This window comes from Propithecus coquereli, unplaced genomic scaffold (assembly GCF_000956105.1).
Source record: "Propithecus coquereli isolate 6110/MARCELLA unplaced genomic scaffold, Pcoq_1.0 Scaffold7, whole genome shotgun sequence".
NCBI lineage: Eukaryota > Metazoa > Chordata > Mammalia > Primates > Indriidae > Propithecus > Propithecus coquereli.
Window position 1 is genome coordinate 11753566 of NW_012153062.1, and position 22160 is coordinate 11775725.

At 34.9% G+C, this 22160-nt stretch overlaps 1 protein-coding gene and 1 pseudogene across 2 annotated transcripts in view; one reads left to right on the top strand and one right to left on the bottom strand.

The window, feature by feature from the left end:
• Positions 1-22160, top strand: part of LOC105823852 (15 kDa selenoprotein) — a 47497-nt gene that overhangs the window by 5224 nt on the left and 20113 nt on the right. For both annotated transcript variants that reach the window (XM_012661111.1, XM_012661113.1), the window contains exon 2: positions 5494-5661. In XM_012661111.1, the coding sequence (XP_012516565.1) occupies positions 5494-5661 (168 nt within the window). The remainder of the gene's footprint in view (positions 1-5493; positions 5662-22160) is intronic.
• Positions 8389-9342, bottom strand: LOC105823851 (annotated as a pseudogene).

Sequence of the window (22160 nt, forward strand, 5' to 3'; positions counted from 1 at the left end):
GGTAATACAAAAGTTGCTAGATCACCATTGTTTTTTGTGGCTGAGTAGAACTACATGGTATACATATACCACATTTTATTGATCCACTCATGTATTGATGGGCCCTTGTGTTGTTTTCACATCTTTGCAATGGTGAATTGTGCTGCTGTGAACATTCTAATGCAGATGTCTTTTTTATAGAATGTCTTTTTTTCCTTTGGGTAGATGCCCAGTAATGGGATTGCTAGATCAAATAGTAGCTCTACTCATAGTTCTTTGAGGTATCTCCACATTACTTTCCACAAATGTTGTACTAGTTTGGAGTCCCACCAGCAGTGTATGAGTGTTCCCATCTCTCAATATCCATACCAACATTTATTCTTTTGGGACTTTTTTGATAAAGGCCATTCTCACTGGAGTTAAGTGATATCTCACTGTGGTTTTGATTTGCATTTCCCTGATGATTAGAGATGCTGAGCATTTTTTCATATGTTTCTTGGCCATTAGTCTGTCTTCTTTTGAAAAGTTTCTGTTCATGTCCTTTGCCCACTTTTTGATAGGGTTGTTTCTTTTTTTTTTTTTTTTTTGCTGTTTTTCCTGAGTTCTATATAGATTCCAGTTATCAGCCGTTTATCGGATGTGTAAGCATGTGAATATTTTCTCCCATTCTGTAGGTTGTCTCTTTGCTCTCATGATAGATTCCTTGGCTGTGCAGAAGATTTTTAATTTGATCAGGTCCCATTTATTTATTTTTGTGGTTGCTGTGATTGCCTTTGGGATTAGGATTAGAATCTTAATGCTGCCACCTATTTTCTCTGTGATCTTAGACAAATTACCTTAACTATCCTAAGCCTCTGTTTCCTTCTCTGTAAAATGGGGTTAATAATTCCTATTTCATAGGGTGGTTAAGATTAAATATAATAATAATGTAAAGTGCTTAGCAAAATATCTGGTGCTTGCCATAAGGGGCCAGACATGTTTCTGGTATTTTTTTTTTTTTTTTTTTGAGACAGAGTCTCACTCTGTTGCCCGCGCTAGAGTGCCGTGGCGTCATCCTAGCTCACAGCAACCTCAAACTCCTGGGCTCAAGCGATCCTCCTGCCTCAGCCTCCTGAGTAGCTGGGACTACAGGCATATGCCACCATGCCCAGCTAATTTTGTACATATATATGTTTTTTTTAGTTGTCCAGCTAATTTCTTTCTATTCTTTTTTTAGTAGAGACAGGGTCTCGCTCTTGCTCAGACTGGTCTCGAACTGTTGAGCTCAAACAATCCACCCGCCTCGGCCTCCCAGAGTGCTAGGATTACAGGCGTGAGCCACCACACCCGGTCTCTGGTATTCATTTTAATGGGGGTTCATCATCTATTTACTTTTATCCCACATTTGAAATTTGTTCAGAATTACATGAAAAACATATGCATTTCCTGAGAGTAAAGACTGGTTGAAACAACTAATATGTAGGTATAAATATAATAAAATACATAGCGATGCCAGACTTTTGCCTGAAAAGGTCATGGTACAATATAGTTAATCCAGTTTCCCTGCTGCCAACCCTCATCTACAAGGAAATCATTAATACTAGAAAAAATAAAACAATGAATAATGCATGGAGAAGAAGAGAATGGAGTCTCTTAGTTTGTCAATCCTGCTTTGAAAGAGAGCAAGTTAAATGGTTATCCCAGTCAGGAACCCTGTTAGAATCTTTATCTTTCTTACAAATGTGACTAATTATTTTAAAATTTAATATTTGGTCTTAATGTGCAAGTTTAAATGTTAATTCATTTACTTTGTGGCAATAAAGAGATAGCAGGCATAATTTTGAACTCCTGTATTAATTAGCACTAGGTATTTATCTGTGAAGTGCTTAACAATATGTTCTAATGTCCTTAAATTCAAACCCAGTGATAGAATAGCTAGAAAAAAGCAGTTCATCCATGAAACGCAAGATACCTTACATCTCCCCTACACTATCCTTTATCCCATGTCTAATGTAATGATTAAAACACTTTACGTAGTGTTTTGTAGTTTTTAAGTGTGCTTTCATAGTGGAAGGTGGGATAATACCAACATATATTAAATACCTACTGTGTACTGGGCAGGATCCTAGATGCTTTCTGTACATTTTCTCCTTTAATCCTCAAAACTCTGTGAGATAAGTGATAATTCTCCATGTTCAGAGGTGAGGTTGCTTTGTGCTGGCGTTTGAATCAAGATGTCTTAAGACTTCAAAATACGTGTTTTGCATATTCATGCCACCTGTCAGTAGGTGCTCAGTAAATGCAAGAATAAAACCAAATAGTGCAATTGTATGATTATACATTTGAGATCTTTACTTTGTTAAACAAGCTTTAGTAACAATTTCTTATATTTGTTAAGCAGTTCACAGTTTTTAAAGTGATTTCAGTTTTATTGCACTTTTATTACTATGGCTGCAAAAACAAAATTACCCTAAAATTTAGTGGTGTAAAACAATTATATATTTTGCTTTCAGATTCTGTGGTTCGGCAATTCAGACAGGGCACAGCAGGAATGGCTTGTCTGTTCCATGGTGTCTCAGACCTCAGTTGAAAGACTGGGGCCTGAAATCTGAAGACTTTTTACTCACATGTCTAGTAGTTGATGCAGGTTGTCAGCTGGAGGTTTCAGTTGCTCTCTACATGGGCCTTTCCACGTTGTCTCTTTAGTTTAGGCTTCTTTACAGCACAGTGGCTAAGTTCCAAAGTTGATGTTCCCAGAAAGAGAGTACTAGCGGGGCAGAGGCTGTTTCCTTTTTTATGACCTACCTTCAGAATCACATAATAATCACTTCTTTGACAACTCTTGGTGAGAACAGTCAGAGCCCCTGCCCAGATTCAAGGGGAAGGAACATAGACTCCATTTCTCAATGGAGGACTACCAATCACATTGTGAAAAGAGCATGTGAGATGATATATATGTGTGTGTGTGTGTGTGTGTGTGTGTGTGTATGTATATGTATATATATATACATATATATATAGATGCAGCCATCTTTGGAAAATACAGTCTGCCCCATTAGTATACTTGATTTTCAAACTAACCTCTGAACTAGATCAGGCAGGTCACTTTACTAGTGGAGAAATTATGCAAAGTAATAGTGCAGTAGCAAATGTCTTATAGTTAAACTAGAGGGATCAACCACACAAACTAACCAATAAACTCATAGGCGTCTCCAACTAGGCTGGGATATTTGATCTATTTTGAAGATTATATAACATTCCAGTTTATTATAGAGTTACAGTAAAAGGTGTAAAAAGTATCAAATGGGATGATCAGCATTTGGAGTGAATATGCCAGCAATACTTAAAAAGTTTTTTCTTTGGTAATGCCACTGGATTTTAATCTACCAGCTGAGTTTAGAAGAGTATTGGCAAACTACAGCTGATGGGCCAAATCCAGCTAACCCTGTTTTTGTAAATAAAGTTTTATTAGAATACATTCATTTGTGTAATGTCAATGACTGCTTTTGTGCTACAGTAGGTGAGTTGTTGAGTATTTGTGACAGAAACCATGTAGCCACCAAAGCTTAACATAATTATTATCTGGCCCTTTACATAAATTTTCAGACCCTTGGTAGAAGATCAATCAGTTGCCATCAAATAATCTGAAATTCCCCCTACTTGAGGCTGTGGTTTTAACCAATTCATTTGTTCAACAAACATGTAAAAACTAGCACTAGTGCTGGAAATACAGAGAAACAACTTAATGCTTTTGCCTTCAAAAGAGCTCATAGTATTGTTAGGGAGTCAGACAACCCTAGATTTACATAGGACAGGGTCATGAGTAGTACTGTTTTATAGCTGTGCACAAATTTCTTTCCCAGAGAAGAAAAGTACTATGGCTAAAGATTGAGGTCTGGTTTTTTTTGGAGAAAGCTTCCTGGAAGACTGATACGGATCAGGTTCCTGGAAATAAGTAGGCATTAACAAGGGGGGAAAGAGCCTTACACATAAGAAGTATAAGCAAAGATTTGTTAAAGTAGTTTTATACTTCAAGGTACTGTCAGAATTCACTGTAACTGGAAAATAGAATAGAGTTGGGGAAGTAATAAGAGGTAGTGCTGGCGGTGAGCATTTAAGCCACTGAGGCAGGAAAAGACTTGAAAACCCCTTAAGAGACCGCATTGTGAAAATGCATTAATTGGTTGTACAAATGGTGATGGTCATGGAGTGTAGGATGACTGACCTGGAAAACCAGCTGGTCAGAGAAATGGTACCAATTTATGAAGATACTGAATACTTCAGGAGGAATAGATTTAAGGAGAAAAGATAAGTTTCACTGTTGGAGATTTTGAGTTTGTGATGTGTATGCAACATCTAAATGAGACGTCAAGTGGGCTGTTGGCTTTGGAAGCTTGGCATTCAAGAGAAAATATTGGCAGTTTTCAATAAATTGGTATCTGAAGCCATAGATAAAGATGCAGTTGTCCATGGAAAGTGTGTAAAGCTAAGAGAGAACCAAAAGCAGAACTGTGGGAAGCAGCAGCATGTAAAAGATCATAGAAGAGAAAGGAAATAGAGGACAAGCCTATGGAAGGAGCAGCTAAAGCAGAACAGTTTTGAATGCCTTTGCATTTGGTGGTTTTGGCAAATTTAGTGGAGTAGTAGGATCAGAAACCAGGCTTTAGTAACAATTCAGAAATGACAGAATGTGGGAAGAGCGAACCATAGGGCTTGAATATACTGATGGATTGTGTTATTGATGAAATGAAATCCCTGTGGAGATGAGAGAAGAGAGAATCCAAAGCACAGGTAGAGGGATTGGCCTTATAGACAAATGAAGGTATACCACATTCACTGAGATGTGAAAGAAAAATGGATGAGGGAAAGAATATTTTTGAAAGCCTGATTTTGTCTGTCATTCTGATTAGTTACTTTAAGTCATTTTGTTTAATGTTCACAGCAGTCTGTTTTATATAGGAAACATTACTCCTTGCTTTATGAGTGAGGAAATGAAAGCTTAGGGAGGATAGCTTGCCCAGGATCACATATCTTGTAGATGATGGAGCTAGTACCTAAAACCAAAAGTTTGATTTCTTCTATGCTCTTGCTTTCTCCCACACCATCCCGTTCTTTCTCTTCCCTTCCCCTGCTGGATGTGACTGCAAATAGATCCTACAATTAGTGTTACTCCATAGACCTATATGAACAGGTCCTAAGTTCTTATAATGAAATGGCATTATTTTTTCTTAAAAGAAAATTCCTTTTAAAAAAATGTTCGATAAAATATATAATATACATATCATGAAAATGATTTTTTTTTGTATTTTAGCTAAGCTGAAAGATGATAGATTTTTAAGAAAAAAGCTTATGTGGGAGGTGGGAGGCACCAAAGACTCTCATATAAGGTTATAGAGTTTAAAAAAGAATTTTCCTCCAAATGAAATATTTCGGTAACTTGTTTCCAGTGTGTTTTTAACAACCCATTTTCTCTTTTTTGGAAGGTTTATAACGTAAATATGGAGTTACATTTTATTTCTTATTTTTTATTTTCAGGTGTCTGCTTTTGGGGCAGACTTTTCATCGGAGGCATGCAGAGAGTTAGGCTTCTCTAGCAACTTGCTCTGCAGCTCTTGTGACCTTCTTGGACAGTTCAACCTGCTTCAGCTGGATCCTGATTGCAGAGGATGCTGTCAGGAGGAAGCACAATTTGAAACCAAAAAGGTACTGTTTTCTAGTGTATTTCTTCCATTGGATGGTTTAGTTAAAGTAAAATATAAATTGTTTAATCAAGTTAAGTGTAAAGAGGTCTCTAGCTTTTATATTTTTCAGTAAAACTCAACTGATTTCTTGCCTGTGTCATTAGCTCAATCAAAGCAAATAGGAAGGAAAAGTATGGTTCCGTACCAGGATCCCATTCCACCATGATTGTCAAGCAAATTGGAAGCAGAATCCCTATAACATACTTGGATCCTATGGTTCTCCAGTCTTCCTAACTCTTAGCCAAATGAAGCCAAAGAATAATTAATAGGTTCTTCTGTTCGTTTGTAATAAGAACAGTGTTAAGATGAAAGTTGAGATGAGAGTAAAGCATGTAATACTTGACTCATAATTATAGACAATAAATTATAACTTTAAATCTGGTTAACAAAGAATATGGACTGTTAATTTACATACCTTTTACTAATAATTTGAGACACCTAACCTCACCTTTAACATCTGAAAACTGAACCAAGGATAGGTAGTTCTGTCTGTCCAGTTCTGCTGTTTTAAACCTGCTGTTCAAACAAATTAATAGTGAACTTGCTCAACTTTTAAATCTTTTCATTAAAACTCTTAGATTTCTTTAAATTCCAAAATAGCCTGGAAAGATCATTTATGTTATCCAAATAAAACCGAATTAGTGAGAACCCTGTGTTTGGAGTGAGAAAAAATTTTGGCATCTCTCTGTTAAGTTTCCTTTTAATACTCTCTTTCACTTGTACATGCTTAATTCTGTTTGAAGTGTTATGGTTTGTAAAGCTTTCAAACAGTAATATCTTCTCATTGTTAGATAGTAAAGATTTATTTCTAACACTAAGTACATTTTTAGAGATCTAAAGGGAAAACAAGCAGACAAGCTTTAAAATGTTAGTATTCAAAATTTAATGCCTGATTTCTCAATATCATGAATCTGAAATTCCCAGTGTCCCAAAAATGGCTTGCAAAGTCTTACCTGTTTTTTACTTTATTATACCAGTAATATATTTAAATGTTGAGAAGCTCTCCATACCTATAAGTTGGTCCTTATTACATGTAAATAAAATCTAAACAAGTTTTAAAAACTTGATTTTAAATAGATCTAAAACATAGGACTTACCTTGTTTAGTATGACCCTTCTCCTTTTTTTTTGGATGAGACATTCACATGGGACAAATTGCTGAAGGAATCTGTGAGTCATCATCTCCTTATCATTAAACTATTCTTATTCTGTGGTCTGTACTACTTACTACTCAACCAACTGTTTAGTCACTAAGACACCAAACTTAGAAGGATAGCAGAACAAGGAGTATTTTATAATAAACAATCTTTATCACACCCCCTTGTGATTACAGGTAAATTGAGATGTCCATTCTTTGATAACAAATATGCCTAAACTGTACACCAAGTGCATACATATATAAGCTATTTTTATTTGTTGCCATTTCTCAGTAGTCCTTAAAACTCTAGTTTTGTGGTATAATTTTAGTGGAACCAAACTTGGATCACACACTTCTAAAAATAATTATATTCCTGTTCAGTTTTCATTATTAATTCAGTTATGTGTTGTATTTTGACACCTTTCAGCAGTTACAGCTCAGCAATAACAACAGGCAGGTAGTCTGCCAGTTAATATATGCCCAACTAATTACAAGCTGGAATGATTATTATATCTCAGTACAGGTGAGCCTGTGTCCTAATACACCTTTTATACTAAATCCAGTTTTTTTCTTTGCTCCTCCCCTAATCTCTAGGATGTACTTCTTATTAAGCCTTTAATAGCACCGTTTGCACAAAGTTGATGAGTGACTTTCTTTAGTAAGCCTAGTGGAACCAAAACATATCAAAAACACTTAAAAATAATACCAGAAACTGTAAGAATATGGCATGTTGGGTGGGCCCCCATTTAGATGCAAACCATATTCAAGTATAGAAATAGTACTTATTTAATCTGTGCAATACTTCTCTCTGAATTATTGGTATATCATCATAGGTAACACAAATCATAGTTAAATTTAGTCCTCATTTAATAAAAATTAAAATCTATAATATATAGACTAGTGCCTTATATTAAAGATACTTAAACATGGCTATGTGTGTATGAATTATTGTGAATTTATAATTCTTTTAGAAAAGGTAGTTTTCTAAAAGAAGTTTATATACAAAAACTTTTAGCCATTTATCAATATAATAAATGATATTAGGACATTCATTTTTGGTTCTTGCTTAGTTATATGTTTTATAGGCCTATCCAAGGAGGAGACTAATCATTTTTAGTAATGGTCATTTTTTTTTCAGTTTTAAGTGTTTTATTTCATAGTTCATAAAAAAAAAGTTTATATGTGCAAAACTCAAATAGAAAGGCAGTTTTCACTCACAGATGAGACAGCAGTCATTCAAACTCTACTGTGGAAGTATATCTAATGCATATTCCTCAATGTCACACCTAAATAATTTTAACTATGCAGTCCAAGTTCTGGATTTTCTATTACATCTGCATATATAAGACACTTGTGGTCAAATTTTAAGATTGGTAAAGTCAATTTCATGCTGCTTATAGTCTGAGTACAGACTTCACTATTGCAAATATATGATGTTAACTAACAAAACAGTAATCCTCCAAGATCTTCTCTTTGTCCCACGTTCACACATTTGTAATCTGAGTCCGTTTGCTAATTTCCCTTCTTGTAGTTAATCTTCAAATTACAGTAGCTATGCATTAAGATCTCGATGCATCTCACCCATCTCCTTTATCTCAGCCTTCTCATACTTTGCCATTCTCTTCTTTCTGGAAATAACCAGCACAACAACTCCAGCAATAATTGCTATTGTCACAACCACAATGACAGCAATAACATCGGCTTTTAGACCCTGCATTGAAAATTCTGGTGCTTTTTCATCAACATAGTAAATTAAAATTTGACCAGTATCCAGCTCCAGTTGTTCCCCATTTACTCTCAAGTCCATTTTTTTAGAAGAATGGAACAAGGATTCACCTTTAAAATCTTTTTCAAAAGAATAAGCGACATCATCTATGTCCACATCATTCTGAGTTTTCTGAGAAGAATTTTATATCAGATCAATAGTAATAACATTATTCTCATACAGAATATTTGTGATATATTTTGGATCCAGCTGATAACGAGTTGTGATTGTCTCCTGAAGCACAGTCTGCAAACTTTGAACATCATAAGGTTTTTCTCTTGCTTTGTGTTTTAGTTCAGTGATGATCCAGTAGGTCCCCACTCATTCGGAGCAAGTTATTTCAGTGTCCTTGTCAGTTCTTCTGACCCCAGCGGTCTTCACACACCAGCGTGTGGCAGTGCCATTGCACTACTTGGCTCTAAAGAGCCCCTGCTCATCGCAGTCGGAGTCATAAAGCCCATCATTGTTCTGCAGAGCCCCTTCAGGTTTCGCTCTTCTCCCAGACTTTGAGCCAGTCATTTCTGCCTTCACCACCAAACATTTGGAAGCCAGTTTTGAGCAAATGACAGTATTTTGTGTACCAGTTGCCGTACACTGGCACTGACCATTTACGTTCAAAGAGCAGTCTGTGGACAGCTTGTAGTTTTTACAGACACATTCTCTCTTTGCTGAGCCACAAACCACTGTCACCGCCGCTGCCGCCAGCAGGCGTCCGAACGCAAGGACCTAGGGGGGCGCCATGATGCGCGCACCGTGAAGGGGATTGTGGGGCGGCCCGGGACTAGAGGGAGGCCGCGGGCCGGTGGGTCAGCACGAGGCCTGAGGCGCGGTGGTTCGCGGACCCTGTTTAAGGTGCGGAGCTCTCCCTGGGGCTGCGAGCTCGGAGCAGTAATGGTCATTAACAGGCTGCATTTAGTCTTTGATAGCCAGAAGCATAAAATTTTGTTAAAAATTATTCCTAAGTAAAGCAGAGAATGTCTTTGAAATCTCTTGTCATTCTGCTAATGGATATTCTGTTATACTTTTTATTTGGTCTCTGCCCCCACACACACATTTTGATAATAAAGGACCTACTAAGCATCTCAAATACTAGATGGCTAGAATGAGATTTTTGGTAAGCTATTTTACTACTGTTTTAAGTAGCTTTGCTTACAACTATGTACTCAGGTATAATTTACAAACATTGGTAAGGATGTTGACTTACTTGTGAAAAAATACCAATCTGTAGCTTGAAGAGAAGTGTAAACTAATTGGAAGAAAAAATATTTAAACTTCAGTACTATTTTTGTACAGTTACTGTTTACTGAGTAACATGATTTCAGCTTTATGTATAGAATCTTAAGATGAAAGGGAAGGCACTGTGAAGATACACAGTTCAGTTGAGTAGAGCTCTTACCATCAACCTTGTATTTGAACTTCCTTGTCCAATAATCTTAGCTACCTGGTTTAGGGAAAATAGTTAATCTTTCAACTCATGGAACCCCATAGTTGAGCGACAACCTGGGTGGAAGGAGGTGGATAGAAATCAGAGACTGACTGGATCTTGCAGTGTCTCTCTTTTGTGTTTTCTTTTGTGTGTTAATTCCATTCTTTTTTTCACTTCTGACTGGCTTTTTGAAAATACTTTAGACAAGGATTGTTACTGGGTCAAGTTGGGTCACTAAACAATTATCAGCTGTGGTTGTGGAATAAGGCAAGAACCTGTTAGCTGCCACAGTAGCTGTGTGGAAAGATTTAACTCAGGTGTCCCCTCTTCTGAGAATTTTCCCCACCTTACCCACCACCTCTATCACTCCCACGTTATGGTAGCTACAACACCATATTCCAAAGCACTTGAGGATACCTTGATTTGCACTATATCTATTGTTTTGCTTTTCTTCCCCATCTCCCTCCTTTTGCTTTTCTTTCTCTCCCAGTAAATTATGCTCTTTGAAGTCTAGGACTGCTTTTTAATAGGTTTCTGAATTCCCATCCTTTAGCACACAGTATTTCATAAAGTTTTGCCCTTGAATATGGCTGCTTTTACTAAGAACAACATGGAAAAGGTGATTTTTTTTAAAAAAATGTTATGTTGAAAATATATTTGAACTTTGTAACTGCTTGATAAATACCTTCTTCACATCTTTCACTTGTATGTATATCCTGAAAGATATTTTTAAAAACTGAGAAAATAAGAGAACTTGTCTCCATGTTGGCACTCATCCACTGGTAACACTCTTTGGTTATAATTATCTAACTACAAATATAGATCTCTCATTTCCACATTTTATTTATAAAGATATCATAGGCACCCCAAATCTATCTAAAAAGAGATAATTAATTAACACAACTTTTTTTTTATTCCAATCTGACCATTAATCTTAATAGATATTTTTTCAAAGTGTACATGAACATCAGATTAAAATTTTTCCTGGGGACAAACATAAATTTTTTTCTGTCAAGAATTTTTGAACTACTATTTCCTAGGGTTCTTTAGATTAAGCATAGTATTTCAATGGATGAGTGGTTTATTTTTCTCATCTTTTTATAATCTTTCCAATTCTGTGAACTTGAACTTACTTATGGCTGCTAGGTGCTTTTTCCTTGTTTTCTTATTCATTTAAGGTGCTCATATCAGAATAACAATGATTTCAGCTTCATTCAATCATTATTATTATTATTATTATAGAACTTTTGTATTTCTTCGTGACGATATGCCCCTATTTCTTCAGCTAGTACCTGTTCTTTTTTGGATCTTGGTTCCCCAAGATCCCCATAGTACCACTGGTTTCTTATTTCTTCTTCCTTCAAAATATTTTGATTTAATTGGTTTTAGCACTTTTATTCTTTTGTATTTTCACCTACCTTATTTCTGAACTACTATTTTGAAGGTCAAGTTAATTACCAAACCAGAGCACCTTCTGGAGAAACGAATTTGCTTAGCTGAATTACTTATCTATGTGAACCAATAAACAAATTATTTCACCCTGATTTGCTATTCATTCAGTCTTAACTGAATCAGGAGGGAGATTAGAGTGGTGGTTAAGACACTGGAACCAGACTACCTAGATTCAGATCCTCCCTGCTACTCAGCTGATGTTGTTGGACAAATTACTTGGTTACTGTGAATCTATTTTCTCATCTGTAGTATAAATTGGGGGTAATAATAGTTCCTATCTTATAGGGTGGTTATGATTCAATGAGTTAATATCCATACTCTGCTTAAAATTGTGCCTAGCATATAACAAGTACTAGGTAGATACTTGCTGCAGGTGGTGTTGACTAGTAGTAGTAGTCGTCGTCATCGTCGTAGTGTCTGGTTTGCTGATTTAAAAAAAGCAAGAAAAAAATAGAAAATTTGGAGAAATCAAAGAAAAACATAATAATGATTGCTTTTGACAAAGTGGTATAAAAGGAAATAGGTAAGAGATATAACATCAACTATTAGATTTGCCAACGATAAAAATTTGGAACAATATTTTCTATTATTCCACTCAAGTTCCTGGATCAGTCGAATCAAGAGGAAATATCTTATGATAACAGAATTAGTAGTGTAAAAACTGTACTTACTATTTACAAATACTTGTTTGTATGAAACAAAATACAAAAATAAATTGTATCAAACATATAATTCTAGATTTGAGATTTTTGAGTCCTGTCAATAGACGTATTTTAATAAGGAAAATACTACAAATTTTAACTTATAAATATGTGTCATTTTGATTGTTTTAAAATGTTGTATGAAAGATTACATTTGGATAAAAAAGGTTTTGCTGCTAAAAACGATTTTCAAAACCATTGCTACAGTAGAGCTAAAATTTTCTTAGAGTAAAACTATTCTCAAAATTAAAGGAGGCCCACATTTTAAAGTTAATTTAGAATAAAATGTATTATTGGTTTTCAGACTTTTTCAGGTGGCAGATAAGGTAGAAGCCATGATATTTTTGAAACCAAAAATAATAATATTATAACAGAAAATAAATTAAACCATATGTTTATAATATAAAAATAATTATGAAAAAATCAAACTATCAAATCACAATTATTTCTAATTTTTCTACTAACATTCCTCTGTTATTTATATGTTTAATCTATTGCCTGGTAACAGATTTCAGAAGTTTAAGAAAAATTAGGAAGAGACAACCTTAAAAGTGATTTTTTTAAAAAAAAAAAAAAAAAAAGCTCTACAAATTGGGAAGAGATTTCTTTTGAGTTTTAGAACATTTTGGTCTCATTCACAGAATACCAGTAGAAGCCTAGGCTACCGATCACCCGCTTGTTCTGGAAAATAACCCAACAGTTCAGGTATTTGATAATGGACTTTTATTTTCACTTAAAAATCTGCTTTTCAGATAATAGGAAAATAATAAAAATATTAATGTTCATTATTAATCTTATTACACTAGATTTGAATAAATGGACCTAAGCAGTGCATAAAATAAATTTATGAATATAATTAGATCCCCTCCACTTCCCACTCCATTACCTAGTTGGAACTGGACTAATTTTAATTCACCAGCTTTATGTAGTCACATTATCATTTTTGATGTGTATTGTACTCTGCCTCGATATTTGCATGCACTTCAGCAGACCAGAGACATTACATAGGTAATATTAACATGTATATATATATAGCTCATTAAGAGTTTATCCCCTTCTTTTTATAAGTGTTTTTGAGAGTTGAATTTTCATCTCAGCTTCATTGCTTACTGACTTTTTGACTTTGAGCCAGGAAATTACTCCTGGATCCTCAATTTTGTTATGATAATTACATTGGCTCACCTTTGTGTGTGTGTTTTTTTTTTTTTTTTTTGAGACAGTCTCACTCTGTTTCCCTGGCTAGAGTGAGTGCCATGGCGTTAAGCCTAGCTCACAGCAACCTCAAACTCCTGGGCTCAAGCGATCCTACTGCCTCAGCCTCCCAAGTAGCTGGGACTACAGGCATGCGCCACCATGCCCGGCTAATTTTTTCTGTATATTTTTAGTTGTCCAGCTGATTTCTTTCTATTTTTTTTTAGTAGAGACGGGGTCTTGCTCTTGCTCAGGCTGGTTTCGAACTCCTGAGCTCAAACAATCCGCCTGCCTCCGCCTCCCAGAGTGCTAGGATTACAGGCATGAGCCACCGGCCCGGCCTGTGTGTTTATTTTTCACCCTAGTTATATGCGAAGTGTTTTACCCCACATTATCTATTTAATCCTCACAACAACCCTGTAATGTAAATGCTATTATCCCTATTTAACAGAAGAGGAAACTAGGGCATAATCTGCCCAAAGTTACCTAGCAATAGATGCTAGCACTTGGTTTCATGGTTTCATCTCAGGTCTGTTTGGCACCAGAACCCCAAGTTTTGTGAGGTTTTTGTTTTTTGTGGGGGTTTTTTTGTTTGTTTTTTTGTTTTTTGTTTTTTTAAGACAGGGTCTTGCTCTGCCTCCCTGGCTGGAGTGCAGGTGGCGTCATGATTGCTCACTGCAACCTCAAACTCCTGGATTCAAACAATCCTCCTACCTCAGCCTTCCGAGTAGCTGGAACTACAAGTGTGTGCCACCATGCCTGGCTAATTTTTCTATTTTTTGTAGAGATGGGGTCTTGCTCTTGCTCAGACTGGTCTTGAACTCCTGATTTCAAGCAATCCTCCCACCTTAGCCTCCCAGAGTGCTAGGATTACAGGCATGAACCACCACGCCCGGGCCAAACCCCAAGTTTTTAAACCTGCATTATTTTGCCTATCATCTTCAAAATGTTAATAGTAAGACCTGGTTCACACAGTTACTGTACAATAATTCCATTACTAGTTTTTATTAAAATTATCAAGTTTTTTCATTTCTCAGTTTACCACAGACTTTAATGGCACCATTACTTGGTGTTTTTCAAGCATATTACCAAATTTGCTTTATTTCAGGCCCAACCAGATAACATTTTAAATAAATCCACATAATTTTTTCTTAATTCTGATAAAAGAGTATGAAAACATTTAGTTGTTTTCAATTTGCGTGGAAATTCTGTAGTCAGTTTCAGAGTAATTCAGAAGTTGGCTTAAACAGCATTATTCAAGACAATGTCACCTTTTAAGCTTCAGCCTGTCAGACACAAAATGCTACTGATGTGTAAACGCAGAAGGATGAAATGGAGGTTAAGCTAACTGTGTGTGAAATTGTAGTTGCTAAAGAAATTTCACAGTTGCTTAAAATAGTTTTGTTTTTATAGTGTGTCTGTAGCATCAATACATGAACTGATTTCTTCAAAGGAAACAAAAATATAAATAAATGTCTTTTCCAGATTCTAATTATAATATTAAAACATTATTCACAAGGCTTTTTTTAAAGATATGAATAATGTTTGGCAGCAGTTCAAATTCAGTGTAAGTATCACTAGGATTCCTGAATAGCAATAATTCTAAATAATGACAAATATTTACTTAATAATAATAATCACTAACATTCCTTAAGTCCTTACTATATGAAGGTACTGTTCCAAGCACTTTAAATGAATTAATTTATATAATCCTCACAATAACTCAGTAAGTACCATTATTATCTTTATTTCATAGTTGAGTCTGAGGCATAGAGATCTTGCCTAAAGTCATAGAGCTAATAAGTGGCTATAAATACATGTATCATATATTTATGTTATAAAAGTTTTAAAGTTTATTTTATGGAGTTCTTTAATTGAACTGAAAATATTATTTAAATTTATCTTTTATATCTACCTTTAACATGAAAGTATGTCTACCTAGACATACTTACGTCAAAATCAAAATAAACTTTCCATTTATACACTAAATATTTCTTTTTAGAATAGCCTCTGAGAATGTCAAAATAAAACAAAATCACTATCTTCAAGGAGTAAAAGAAATAGACATGAAAATTGGACTGCCAGAATATAGTTTGTGTGATATTCTGTTACTTGGGCTAAAACATAATAACTAATATTATGAAGGTAACCTCTAAAAGAATTAAAAATAGATAAAAGTTGGAAGGAGGAGGAAATCATTAATGATCTCTTAATGTTGATATATCGTGAACTATAGATACAGCCATATTTTAATCTTAGTGGAAGTGACCAACCAAAGAATTGAAAACAGTTTAAAAGTCATTAAGTGCAGGGTGGGAGGCAGAGAAAGATTGTATTATTTCCAGGTGCATTGGTTTTTCTAAAGAATTCAGTAAGAGAAGTACTATAAACATATGTGCTGTGAAAGCACTCGGAAGGAAGGGCGTACGGTTTCACAGGTCTGATAAATATCACCACTTGCTTATATAGGAGTTGGTGCTTATAATAGGTTGGAAGATGATTAGGAGAAGGAAAATTTAATGAAAAGGCAGAGGCATGACAGTATGGACATCTAAGATAAATCAGGTGGATTATGATGAAAGATGATGATGGTTAGGTAAGTAGGGGCTGGGTAATACAGGGCCTTACGTACCTTGATAAGAAGTTGGACTTTATCCTATATGCAGGGGGTGAAATTAAATTATAAATAGTGAACTAGTATAAGATTTTTTTTTTTTTTTTTTTTTTTTTTTTTGGTGTAAACAGTAGTTGATAGGACAGAGGGGAATAGTGTTACCAAAAAAAAAAACTTACATTGCCATTTTCCAACAGGAAAATACAAAGGCTCAAGCCAACACATTAGCAGTGAAAATGGAAAAGAGACAGATTTGAAATAGATTTAGACAATACACTTATTTTATTGGCTTTATTGGACTGGATTAGAGGGGGAAGGGGACGAGTAACGATGCTTCCAAGTGTTCTTATTTGAGAGATAGTCACCCCAACACAAGAGGACTATCGTAAATGTAGTTAGTTATAAGATAGCCCATTAAGGCAATGGTGGTGGATGGGAGAAGGGGCAGCAGCAGAGAGTAACGTTTAATAAAGCAGATCCCTTAGCTATAAACAGTTTGAGTTTTGAAGAAATAACTGTTAAAAGTTTTAATTTAGAAGGCCATGAATTTTATCTGGCTACCATAATGAATTCTTAAAATAGTATACTTGTCAAAGAACAAGCAAAAAATAAAAATGAGTGGAATGACCTGATTTCTTTTTTTCTAGTTTCATATTGCTGCTCTTGAGTTTTCATGTAATATTTAAGCTTTTGGATTATTATAAGCTTTATTTTTGTATCTGTTTTTAAAGTTTGAGTATTTTAGTTGATTGCTTTCTTTAGTTTTAGTAGATACTATAATTTAACTTGTGCTGGCTGTTTTGTGTATTGTTGTTTTCAGATATTTGTAACCTTTCTTAAAGATGATCATAATTGCCCCTTTTTATGGCAAACAGTGGTTGTTCAGTATTAGAGTTGTAATATCAACACTAACACAAATAACTGATTTCTTCTGAAAAGCCACTTTTGCTGCCATATATTGTTAGCACTTTCATGTTCAGTTTTTGAGGCTATTGAATGTTTGAATGTTGAACCGTATTTTGACTGGATCTCAGTTTGTCAAATTAACAGGAAAATAGGCTGTATTTTTTAAACATACAAGAGCAGACTGTTTTTTTCCTGCTGAGTACTGTGTAGTAAATAGTTTACCGTTTTCCAGAATATTTTTACTTTCAGTTATTACCAAGGGGCTAGTTGGTTTCATTTAAAAACTGCTTACTAAGATATTCAAGCTTTGAGTCATTTTAGTGGCCACGTTCTCATTTTCTCTGATTATTTTCTTTCATCATGTGATATTTCCTAAGTATCAGTAGAATTGAGTGTGTGGTTCCCAAGTGATGACCCTGGATCATTCATATTTATAGGTGAAATATGCATGGGACTGGGGGGGGGTGCGTGCGTGTGTATCTGTGATATATTTGTTTCTAAATAAAAGTCTCATCATTATTACAGTTTTACCTTCTTGTTTTAGGTGTATATACAGATTCTATTAGGTATATATATATATAAATCCTGTTCATCATCACAGTATTGAAAGAAATCTAGTTGTTTTTTTCCTCAGGTTTCAGAGTTAGAATGCTCTGATACAAAATGCAGTAGTATTAAACATTTTCATTTTCAATGTATTTTATTTTTGTACATTTTCATTGAGCTTTTTAATGGAAGATTGACTGTATCTTCGTATCTTTATGGAAAGATTCCCCCAGTGTATTCTTACCTTAGACCCTAATTTAAATTAAAGTAGATGTTAACCTTGCTTGTTTTGTAACTTTCTTCTCAATCTCAAGGCAGGAACTAAAGGTACAAAAAGAAATAGCACTTTAATAGTGTAGTAGAGTAAGTTTTAAACTTAGCTTCCTTAAGCATAAGCTCACTTCCTTCCTTAGCTTCCTTTAAGCATAAACTCATTGCTTTATGTTTTTTCAGAATTCAGTAGAAAGCAGCCAAAAGTGAGTAGTAGTTTAATCTCAGGGGTATAGTTTGGAGAGTTACATTTGCCAGCTCTGTTTGCTTTAACAAAATTTTATTATAAATCTGAATTTTTCCCCCTCATCCTCAGTATGCATCCATTATTCCTAAGCAAGAATGCCATCAGTCAGAGTGGGTATGGAAGTGTCAACAGTTATACTGTTTGCCTTCTACGTTGTGGAAAATCTGCTTCATGGCTTAAACTATGAAATCTTGACAAAGGGGTGCTACTAGATCACAGATAATTTAGTGTCCTAATTGTTTGTCCATATGTAATTGTAGCTCGTTGTTTCTAGCACTCCAGGCACTTTTTTAAAAGTCAGAAAATATGTGAATGATTTGATAGTAAACAATGAATTTAAAACATCAGCAGGACCAGTCACAATGGTTCACACCTGTAATCCCAGCACTTTTGGAGGCTGAGGCAGGAGGATGACTTGAGGCCAGAAGTTTAAGACCAGCTTGGGCAACATGGTGAGATCGCTTATTTATAAAAAAAATTTTTGAAAAAATTTAGCTGAGTGTGATGAGGCATGCCAGTTACTCTAGGATAGGTTGAGCCCAGGGTTTTAGAAGTTCAAGTTTGCAGTGAGCTATAATTGCACCATTGCACTTCATTCAGCCAGGGTGGGCGACAGAGTGACACCCTGTCTCTTAAAAAAAAAAAAAAAAATCAACAGATCACTAATCATGGTTAGGTGAAACCATTTTCCCTGAGAATTAGCTGGCTAAATTTTGCTAAAAATAGTTTCTGCATGATATATTTTTTCCACTATATGAAAGGAGTAAAGTTGATTTTAAGAAATTACACTGGATGCAGTTAACGTTTGGAAAAGTGGCTCAAGTATTTGAGTGTATCGTAATACTTTTTTCACTGGGATCTCAAATAGTGTTCAGCTCTCATTATACTATAGCCATACTTCCTTATTTTAAAATTCCTTCATTTTATTTAAGGGCAAGCTTTCAGTACACCTTTAAAGTACTCCTCACATCTAAATTCTGTTCAGCAGTTAAAATTTTTGCTTTTGTTCACCTGACAGAGCATTTTCTTCATATTGCTACTTAGTATTCATAATTATTATGTTAATGGCTATATTAACTTGGTTTGAAACCTTCTTTTAATATAAGCAAAACCAGCACTTTAGGAGAATAAAAAGCAAGTTTAATCACAGTTTTAAAATTTTTTTTTGTTTTTTCCTAATGGTACTCTTGAATCTTTTTAATACTAAAGTTTTGCCTTTAAATAAAATAGAGGGTTTCCAAAAGGAGAATGTAGAGCTACAAGCAGTACCTCATAAGGAAAGAAAAAATGTGTTGTACCATTTGTCTTGCTTTAGTCAATGCTTACTTGGTTTACCTTTTAGAATTGTTTTAGTCTGTTAAGCAAAAGCCTACTGTTTTATCATTTTGCAATTTCTGCTTTATTAACATAGTATAGTACAAGGCAGTATTTCTTATGCCAGGCTGCACATTACCATCATTTGGGGATCTTCAAAAGTAGTAATAATTAAAATACTGATGCCTGGGTCTCACCCCTAAGTATCCTAATTTAGTTGATCTGGGGTGGGTTCCGAGGATCAGTAATTTTCAGAACCTTTCCAGGTAATTCTAGTGTACTGTCAGGGTTGAGAACACTCCTCTACTGTAATTTGAATTTGAAGCTTGAAAAATTTTTCAGTGACTATTCTAATTATAGGAGAATAATAAATGATAGCCCTGAAAGTCCTCAAACTGAAAATTCTATTAACTGTGCATGAAAATGGGTTTCAAGTATACAACTTGAACTTAGCCAATAGTGTGAAAGAAAATATAATAATAATAGCTGTTATTTATTGAGCATCTAACCCTCTATAGCAACTCTGGAAGGTGGGTAATAACCATTTCGTTTGAACAGTAAACTGAAATTCTGAGAATAACTTACCCAGGGGAGAATGTGGTGCTTGCAAGTGACAGAGCCAGAAATGGTCCACATGCATGTTTCATTTTATAACTTGAACTCTTTTCACAATACCATGCTGTATGAAAATTTGAGATTTAGTTTGACTCAGCTTAAATAATTAAATAGATTATTTCAAGGTTTTCTCTTTCCTTATTCAATATTTCAAGGTTTTCTTAATGTCATATTTCTTTAGAGCCATGGTTATCATCATCAACAGAAACATATATTAAATGTTTAGTATTGAAAGTGGTGGAATATTTATCACTTGGACAAGATTTTCAGATTGGTGGTGGTAGTAGTAGAGGTGGTATAAATATAGAGCACTTGTTTAGTTCAAAAAATTCACATAATTCACAAGTATCACCTTTGTTCAGTGTTATAGGTTAACTTATTTTGAAATCTAACTATCTAGTGAGAAAGAGCATAGATCAGCTTTCTGTCTTGCTGTTTAATCTGAACATTTTTGTAGCAACTAGTTGGAGTTTACTTAAAATAAAATTATCACCACAAAAGTAGAGAATGCAGCCTTTTTCTGTATGTAAAACCTCACTGTAAGCCTTTACTAAAATTTGGTAACACGAGGTTGGTCAGGTGGGCATGAGGGGGAAAATCACTATATTTCTGTAGTAATTTGTTACCAGGGAAGTCTTTCCACAAGTCAAAGACTACATTGTCCCAGAAATCTTAGTAAAATATATGAAATGTTTAAAATCTGAAATTGCGATACATACAAATAATAATCTTAGTATAAGCTAGGTGTGGCATGTACCTGTAGTCCCAGCTACTGGGGAGGCTGGGGCAGGAGGATCCCTTGAGCCCAGGAGTTCAAGGATGCAGTGAGCTGTGATCCACCACTGCATTCCAGCCTGAATTTAGAGACAGAACAAGACCCTTTCTCTCTCTCTCTTTTTTTTTGAGACATAGTCTCACTCTGTTGCCCATGCTAGAGTGCCATGGTGTCAGGCTAGCTCACAGCAACCTCAAACTCCTGGGCTCAAGCAATCCTTCTGCCTTAGCTTCCCAAGTAGCTGGGACTACAGACATGCGCCACCATGCCCAGCAAATTTTTCTCCCTCACGTTTTTTTTTTTTTTTTTTTTTTTTTTTTTTGGTGTAAACAGTAGTTGATAGGACAGAGGGGAATAGTGTTACCAAAAAAAAAAAACTTACATTGCCATTTTCCAACAGGAAAATACAAAGGCTCAAGCCAACACATTAGCAGTGAAAATGGAAAAGAGACAGATTTGAAATAGATTTAGACAATACACTTATTTTATTGGCTTTATTGGACTGGATTAGAGGGGGAAGGGGACGAGTAACGATGCTTCCAAGTGTTCTTATTTGAGAGATAGTCACCCCAACACAAGAGGACTATCGTAAATGTAGTTAGTTATAAGATAGCCCATTAAGGCAATGGTGGTGGATGGGAGAAGGGGCAGCAGCAGAGAGTAACGTTTAATAAAGCAGATCCCTTAGCTATAAACAGTTTGAGTTTTGAAGAAATAACTGTTAAAAGTTTTAATTTAGAAGGCCATGAATTTTATCTGGCTACCATAATGAATTCTTAAAATAGTATACTTGTCAAAGAACAAGCAAAAAATAAAAATGAGTGGAATGACCTGATTTCTTTTTTTCTAGTTTCATATTGCTGCTCTTGAGTTTTCATGTAATATTTAAGCTTTTGGATTATTATAAGCTTTATTTTTGTATCTGTTTTTAAAGTTTGAGTATTTTAGTTGATTGCTTTCTTTAGTTTTAGTAGATACTATAATTTAACTTGTGCTGGCTGTTTTGTGTATTGTTGTTTTCAGATATTTGTAACCTTTCTTAAAGATGATCATAATTGCCCCTTTTTATGGCAAACAGTGGTTGTTCAGTATTAGAGTTGTAATATCAACACTAACACAAATAACTGATTTCTTCTGAAAAGCCACTTTTGCTGCCATATATTGTTAGCACTTTCATGTTCAGTTTTTGAGGCTATTGAATGTTTGAATGTTGAACCGTATTTTGACTGGATCTCAGTTTGTCAAATTAACAGGAAAATAGGCTGTATTTTTTAAACATACAAGAGCAGACTGTTTTTTTCCTGCTGAGTACTGTGTAGTAAATAGTTTACCGTTTTCCAGAATATTTTTACTTTCAGTTATTACCAAGGGGCTAGTTGGTTTCATTTAAAAACTGCTTACTAAGATATTCAAGCTTTGAGTCATTTTAGTGGCCACGTTCTCATTTTCTCTGATTATTTTCTTTCATCATGTGATATTTCCTAAGTATCAGTAGAATTGAG